Source organism: Podarcis tiliguerta (assembly GCF_965153285.1).
Source record: "Podarcis tiliguerta genome assembly, chromosome: 5".
Taxonomy (NCBI): Eukaryota; Metazoa; Chordata; class Lepidosauria; order Squamata; family Lacertidae; genus Podarcis; species Podarcis tiliguerta.
The window spans coordinates 47,208,674-47,217,116 of NC_139538.1; the positions used below are offsets into that span (position 1 = coordinate 47,208,674).

Here is an 8,443-nt window from a genome sequence, read left to right on the forward strand (position 1 = left end):
TAATAGGGGTGTGCTATTAGCAGACATGCTCCCACTCTTAGCTAATTATGGTACATTGAAATGTTTGCACCAGTGTTAATGCTAGCCTGTAATAAGCTTCAAACTAGTTTGCAGTCATGGTTAAAAGCCTTAATGTAAGAATCAATTCAGAAAAAGTTGATGGAAGATTAGCTGTAAAAAAAAGAGAAGTGTAGAAGGAATTTGCATACGAGTTAGAAGACGACTGGGAATATTTTGGCTGTATCCAGCCACAGCTGGTACTGACTGGCTCAGTTAGAAGCTGCATGCAGAGCATGTTTCCTTCTTACACGAAAAGCTATTAGACATATAAAGCAGAATTCAGAGGCAGCCCCACACCCAGCAGCATGGCTCTCTGCCAGGAAATGGAATAACAGGAGCCAGCCTGTCTTTGCATGACCTTTGCCAGTCCTGAGTCCAAGGAACCTACAGCCTAAAGTTACGGTACCAGTACTTTACCTTCTAAAAGTAATCTCTGCATGTGTATGAATTAGATAGAATGGATTTTTTAAAAAAACACCTTAAATTCTCATGAACCTAGCTAGACATGTCTACATACAAAAGGATGTGTACTGAATGTTTTCATTGTTTCATTGCTCACCTTACCAATGCAAGAGTGAAAGTACAAATGAATAATTCAACACAACACAAAATAGTACTCTTTAGCATATTGGTATATTTAACAGTATAGAAACAAGTTTTATTAATAGTCTAGCAGAGAAATGTCAACATTTCTAAACCTAAACCTTGAGAAATCCAATTGCTCAGCTGACGTCTGCAGAAAGCAGCTTTGTCAGCCCAATACACTGCACTTTGCTGAGCACAGAGCTGGCAAAGCCACTTGCATTGTGGTTCCCAAGTGTTGCACAAGGGATGGGCTGGTGGGTGTGGCAACCCTCATGGCAATCATCCAACATCATTATGGTATTAGGCAACAGGCAAATTAGCTGCCACCTGTCAAGAGTTGTCCTGCAGAGGTGAATGATCTGACCTGCTGGGCCAAAAAGGTTCCCCATGCTGAGTTAAAGGTTCAGTAACTTATGTAAGGCTGCTAAGTTGACCTCTGATGTGAAAAACAATACAAATATCCTAGAGCAGGATTCTGAATGCCATTTTTTAAAAGATTACCGAGATTTAAATGACTATATTTTAAAAGGGAGCAGTACAATTGGGAAAATCTGTAAGAATCTACAACCACTATCCTGTTCATGTGTAATGTTTTACACAGCACATCATATTGATATATACATTGATACAGCAGTACAGAAACTCCATTTAAGTAAACTATTGAATGAATTCAGAGTTTGAACATTGCTGAGCAAGTAGTTCCTGCTGTCGAATAGTTTCCTGTGCTTCACGTTGCATTTTCTCAAGCTTTTCTAGGGTAACTGACTTTAAAGGTAGCAGCTTCGGCTTGCATAACACCATAGTAGTCACATCTTCTACTGCTAACATCCCTAAAACAAGAAAAGTTTAGAAACCAAAGATAATTACAAAGCTCATAAAATATATGTTCAAGAATATATCTGCCAGTTCAAACACTACAGTTCCATGTGGATGCCACCAAACCCACTTCTCTGAGTTATTCAGCTGTGAAATATGACAGCTGTGTAGAGCAGTACACATGGAAGTCTCCATTTAAGCACCTCATATTTTTGGCAGCCGCTGGTATAGTACTTGCATCAAAGCTTTTCATATTATTGGGCCATTTGTGTACCTGTACTAAAAAAATGGAGTTCAAGTGTGATACTAGCCCCACAGCACAAATATGCTCCAATATAAGGGTCAAAGGGCAAGCCTTGCTGAAAGAACCTAATCTATTCACCTTCTGTTAAAAATACTGAAGGGGAGATATATAATACAGGATGCAGAGCATGAAAGAGCTAAACAGGTGTAAAACTATTAATAGTTATAAAACAGGCTACTTCTATGAAGAGAAGAATAAAGGCTCCATAATCCTCCGTAAGGAAGCATTCAGATCTCAACATTGTAACAAGGCCAGTGGTAAACTGTTACCTTGAAGTAACATGTCTGATCCTGTGCTACATATTAACATAATTACTTATACAGTGGTACCTCGGGTTAATAACTTAATTCATTCTGGAGGTCTGTTCTTAACCTGAAGCACCACTTTAGCTAATGGGGCCTCCTGCTGCTACCGCGCCACCAGAGCATGATTTCTGTTCTCATCCTGAAGCAAAGTTCTTAACCTGAAGCACTATTTCTGCGTTAGTGAAGTCTGTAACCTGAAGCGTCTGTAACCTGAAGCGTATGTAACCCGAAGTACCACTGTATGGAAAAATCCCTGCAATATGTTTCTCAGACATCTGTAGATGGCCAGAGAGAACATCACATTGAGAGTATTCTGAGAGTATTTCACTGCTGCTGGTGAGCTACCTGGTCCAATTTAAGGTATTGGTACTATTAAGTATTGGTACTATTATACAGACATCCTAAATGCTCTAGGCGCCCAAGTACTTGAAGGAACACCTTTCTCAGTAGGCCCCAATGCACAGTTTACAATCAGGAAGAGACTCTTTTTGCAATACCATTGCTGTGGATGCCTAGGAGGATGAGAATGTACAAGAGGGCTTCTTCTGTGTTAGCACCCCGTCTCTCCAGACAGTCCCCTTCCCTGCCCATGTTCAGATGGAATTTGGATACAGTTGTATTTGTCCAGAGCTCCAGAAGGCAATAGGTACATCCAGGCACTGTTTTTTGTAATTGTCCTCATAAATTATAGTATCGTATACTGGCTATGGTTTCACTAAATTGCATCCTGTTAGCTGCCCTAATCACGCTGTGGGGAGAAAGTGCAGGATATAAAATCTTGCAGTGCTGATAAACCTTTGTAACTTGCCAAAAGAAGTGGGGGCTCACAAGAGGTAAGCACAGGAGACACAACAACAGCCACTTGAGAAGCTTGGCAAGTGCACTTTGATGAATGCTGGGGAAAGCCACTCACCTTGCTTGGGCAGCACCTCCCGAAATTTTAATTCAGACATTCTTCTAGTGGCAGAATTGAAGAACCACCACCGCCAATCTGTCTAGGATTAGAAGTCATGGGATTATTGTAAAGGTGAACATTGCATTCCCATATTCCCCTTTCCTCCCTTAGCTTAAAGATAGGCAGCTGCCAAATCTGACTTCAGCTGATCCAGGATCTTCATAAGGAGGAGCTGCCCTAGAACTTGCTTAATGAATGTTAGCTCAGGCTTGTTTAAGCACCTGCTGGAGATGTTTGGGAGTAACTAAGCAACCTCGCCTTGCAAATGCAAAACCTCTCAGAAGCAACTGCACTGCAGGGTTGGACTAGATGGCCCTTGGGGTCCCTTCCATCTCTACACTGGGAGAAAAAGTTGCCCTGAATCTTCCATTTTAGTACTAGGGGGCATTTTAGTACTAGGAGAGGAGAGAAAACTTGTTTATTTCCCCACACCACGTGCGATTTTTCTACGTCTCCCATCACATCCCGCACTTTAAAAGCCCCAAATTGAAACAATTCCTCCTTCCTCAGCGCCCCTCCCTCCACATCCCTGCCGCCAAGGTCCCTCACCTGCCTTGCCTCCCCGCTTCTATTTGCCGGGCTCAGCTGCTCAACCCGCAGCGGGGACCACCATAACAGCCCAAAGGCACGGGAACCGCCTCAACCACCCGCGACAAACACTTCTGGTTCCGCGTCGAACTCGTGGCTCAACCGACGCACGACGGAGCACCATAGAGATCCCAAGGAAGAGCGGTTCCCTCGCTTTGGAATAATACATCTTCCCCGTACGCGGTGTTCAAACAGCAGCCGGTAGTGAGGACTGCCTCCTTTTCCTCAAGCCTCTAGGCCAACCGCTCCTAGACGCCTTTATTATTGGCCGAGAGGGCAGTAACGTCTTGGTTGCTACTAGCAACCATGGGGCGGGCTTTAAAAAATGAGCGGTGGGCGATGCGATCCTCGGGGGAGGGGGGGAGCGGTTGTTTCAAGTGTGACGCAGGTTGTGTTCCATCGGGACCCGCCGCCCCGCCCTCTCTCGCGTTTCCTGGTAGACTTCGACTGACGGAGACAGTGCACTGGGGCGTCTGGGGCTGAGCGGGGAGACGCTGGAATGGAGCACCAATTGATGTAAACACATATAGCTTGCAAACGGCCATCCGGGTCAGGCGTGGCTTAGGTCAGGAGAGCCTCACCCTGGTCCTACTCTCTAACACTTGTTCCTGTTAGGAGTTTTTCCAAAAGGTTCCCAGAGACCCTAAGCATGTGCAGAATGCCCTTCCGCTCTGTTTCAGGGTGCAATCGTCCGCACACTTTTCAGGGGACACTGGCTAACTTCTGAACCCAGGGTTGCAGTTTTAACATGCTGCAGTAGATACACATTCCCATTCTTGCCTAACCCGAAGAACTCACCTTCTACCTAGAAGCTACTGCGGAAGTAACTTAGTAGACAATATTGATACTGTGTTGTTGTTGTTGTTGTTTTAAAAAATAATAATTCTGTTTTGTCCCCTCCCTCTTAATGGCAAATTTAGTTTTATCGTTTGCATTGTCAGGATTGCTTTTAATTTTTGTTGTGGTTTATATTTTTATATGTAGGCCACCATAAGTTTTACTTTATTGTGGAAATGTGGGGTATAAATGTCAAATAAATAATAAATGCAGCATTGTATTTTGAAGTTAAAGGTAAAGGGACTCCTGACCGTTAGTCCAGTCGCGGACGACTCTGGGGTTGCGGCGCTTATCTCGCTTTATAGGCCGAGGGAGCCAGCGTACAGCTTTAAGAAGCAACAAATCCCAGCTATAAAAATACCCTTCATTATGTATTGGCAGTAAGTGTTCTTACTGAATGATTTCTGAATGATTTTGCAATGTCTGAATTGTTGTTATTATTTATTCAATTTCTTACCTGTGGTTCACCATAAGGTCCCAGAGTGGGTTTATATATATGAAAAAACAGTTTGAAAGAAATTGGTGGGAAAGAAGAATGGCACTGGTGCCAAAAAATAAAGTTTTTCAAAAGCAATATATTTTAGCTCAGGTACTCTGGGCACAAAATATACTGTGTAGCCCTTCCATGCAGTGGGATCACCTTTCGTTCCTCTGGCACACCTTGTTGCAAGGAAGCTTCCAGTTTCAGTACTTAATGTGGAGCTTTCTATTTCGCTGGCCCTGCATAAAATTTATAACTCAGAAAAAGGCTCTTCTGAACTGATGTTCAGAGTTCATAACAAGCTGTGGACTTGTTCAAGGTCTCTCCCCCCCACAGTTTTCTATTATCTTTTCCTAGTTGAACTTATTAGTCCCAAGACATAGTCATGTGTTTTCCCGCCTTTCATTCCCACGCATGTGGGAATCAAAGGGAGTTAATTGGTTCTGGCTGCCATGATGGCAAAACGTCTCTCTAGTAGTCATGTTAACTAATAATGAGCAGTATGTCCCTTCTGGCAATTTAATCTGCCTTGATTTTAAACTAACAGTGTCAGGTTACATGGGAAAAGGAGAACAAAAGACATAAGCTTTTGAACTTAATTCCATAGGAGTGGAGTTTAGTCTGCACACTTTTACCTCTGTGTCCATGCTCTTTCACTCCCCAAATTTTATAGAGATTTTGTTAACTTGCTTTGCAGCCTGTGGATGCGGGTGTGTTTTGGAGGAGAAATATAACTCTCTGTGTAGACTTGATAGTTCAAAATGCAATTGGCTGGTTTCCATTTTCAAAACCTCTGGGAATTACTTTAGGGATTCATTATCTTTAGCCTTTAAGAGAGCTGTATTATCTTTTGTTAGGGCCTACTTTTGTTGGGGCTTGTCAGTCTACTGATGACCTCGATCTGTATAACAGTAACATATTCCTCTTTTGATTACCAGCCTGGCAACTACCAATGTACTTGGGATTCTGTAAAAATCTTTAACTCAGAAACTGCTTGCACTAATGAAATGCCTTGTTGCAAAATGCGCCTAGAACAATGGGAGTTTCAAACTCCGCTTCAGACAGGTGTTTATTGTGGAACTGGTGCTCCCCATGCATGGAAGTGTTTTTTTTTTTTTGCCATACCCACACAACAGTGCCATTAAAACATCCCATACCCCCCCACATTTAATCCAGATTTATCCTTTCCAGTGGAAACCCAATACCACACACACACACACACTTTTTTATTTTTTTAAAAAAACCCTGTTGCCAATAACTCATTTGTGATATTTCACCAGCCTGTTTAAATATTAAGCTCCCATCTGGAAGCACTCTTAGTCAAAAGCTTTTCCATAAGAATGTCACAGATTTTATTAAATTAAACCATCATATATTTTATATCAGATGTTGCCTCACCCTATGGTAAAAATATGAAATATTTAAATAATTGACCATTTGCTGTCCTTTAATAATAATTCTTCAGATCTGATAGCTGCTACCCAAGGCAGGTGATCTCACCTATCTAATGGATGCCGCAAGATTTTTAACACACCCTCTTCAAGCACTGCACTATTCAGTTCAGAAAGTTTCAGTTTTTACTTGAAAAATTTTCTGTAGAAAATGAATGACAGCCTTGTCAGTAACTTGCAAAGGGCGAGGCTGTGTTTTATTTCCTGTCTTTGTGCAGTTTGTGCCAAAGACGTTTTAAGTTGAGTTTCACAAGAAGACGAAAAATGAGTGAGCTGTGCCAGTCTGTGAGGTTTAAAATCCTCTGGCATTTATAATGTGTGTGGGCTTTTGGAAGCCTCCTTTTTGTACCTATTAAGATCATGAGGAAATTTTGCATCTGCTATATAACATGGGGCGATTTATTCTCATGGGTGCTCAAGAATATCCCTTCGCTGGAATTTTCTGAACACGTAGAAGATAACTTTTTGGTTTGTTCATATCATATGTGGTAGCATAGATGACTGGTTTCATCTAGACAGAAATCCATGTTTCCCATGATCCACATCCAATGTCCACTTCTTATTTGCCCATAATTTAAGTTCATTCACGGGAATAAGTTTGCATGTTTGTGGGTATAAACAACTCTGGTTAATTGCACAGAGAAACCAGTGCTTATGTAACATGAATGTTACATGTTAATTCCTACTAGGTATCATGTTACCTTTTTCATTCATTTAATTAAATATATCCAGTGCTATTTTTATAGAAAAAGATGTGCTGGAGCTCAGTATGAACACCTCCCTTGTTTTCTTATAATGGCAATAGAGCCCACCTGAGAGGTGCTGAAACTGAGTTCCGGCTGAAAAAAAGCCCTAAATATATCTATGCTGCCTTTCATATGCAATAGCAAGGTGGTGTGGGGTGGTGTGGGGGGCAAGGCCAGAACCAGTGGCAGAGGAAGAGGAAGAGGAATGCAGGGGGAGCGCACCACCCCCGGCAGCGCGATCCTGGTGGGATGCCATCGCAGCTGCCCCCTGCCTGCGCTGGGTGCCATGCCCCTGTGGGTGACACGGCACACCCCCGGGATGCACGCAAGCCTCACCCCGCCTGCTCTCTGCCCCCTGGTGTCGGAGCATGAAGCTCCGCCACTGGCCAGAAGTACAATGAAATTTTAACTGAGAACAACAAGGCAGCTGCTAAGTCAACAGCAAACAAGTTAAAACCCAACCAGCTTTGCTCCATTGCTCCATCCACTGTGGCCTTTTCTTACCCACCTCTCCTTCTGGGCTCTCCCATCAGAAATTGGACAAAGGGCTTCATGCACCCTTGGAATACAGGCTGTGCCCACCCCTGCTTTGGACAAACCTTCCACATTTTGCAGCCCAGAACTGAGTCCCACTGAATGCAGTTGGACTTTCTTTTTAGGAAGTACACCGGAGTCTTTAATCTTAGGAAGTAATAATCGAACCACCTCTCATGGAAACTAGTTATAGCATCTGGAAACTATACTTCATTATGAATCACCCTGTATTAAGCCAAGGTTTTGAGGTCAGTGTCTCTCTCCTTTCATAGGAACACGCTTAAGAACTGTGTTCAGTTCCTGAGGTCCTCCTCACTGTCCTTTTGCCAACAAAGTATGGAGGTTAGGGACAAGGAAGCGGCCCCTTTTCGGAAGTGACTCCATCCTAAATTATAGAATAGCCTCCCAACAGAGGTTCATCTAGCCCTTTGCGTCTTGCTTTCTAATGGACTTGTAAGTCTTTTTAATTTCAGCTTCCTGCTTACCCACAGTAGCCAGCCATATGCTTCTGGGAAGCGCACACAGCACCATATGAAACCCCACCCTGAGAAACTGGTATACAATCTCAGAAGCGAAAGGATCACTTGGATTATCATGGCTAATACTCACTGATAGATGCCCTGCCTTTCAAAAGCTGCTCTCTTGCTAAACAGAGAAGTTCTGGATCAATGTTGTGCCTCCTTGAAAAACATAGAACAGTTGTTTGATTGCTCTTGAACAATCACTATTCCCTGCAAACACCGCCCCCCCCAAAAAAAAATACAGGGAAGGGAAGTTGGTA

General features: G+C 42.9%; 1 protein-coding gene across 2 annotated transcripts; it reads right to left on the bottom strand.

Annotated features, from left to right (window-relative positions):
* Positions 1–674: 674 nt before the first annotated feature.
* On the bottom strand, positions 675–3,802 carry BBIP1 (BBSome interacting protein 1). Of its 2 annotated transcripts, none has more exons than XM_083441731.1 (3): positions 3,575–3,802; positions 2,984–3,065; positions 675–1,475 (listed from the first exon to the last, which is right to left on the bottom strand). In XM_083441731.1, exons 2-3 carry the CDS (start codon positions 3,021–3,023, stop codon positions 1,303–1,305), a joined length of 213 nt encoding a protein of 70 aa, XP_083297857.1. In that variant the 5' UTR covers positions 3,024–3,065; positions 3,575–3,802; the 3' UTR covers positions 675–1,302. The 2 variants fall into 2 exon arrangements, with proteins under 2 accessions (XP_083297857.1, XP_083297856.1); XM_083441730.1 differs by having other exon boundaries at positions 2,984–3,071; positions 3,575–3,799.
* Positions 3,803–8,443: the final 4,641 nt, after the last annotated feature.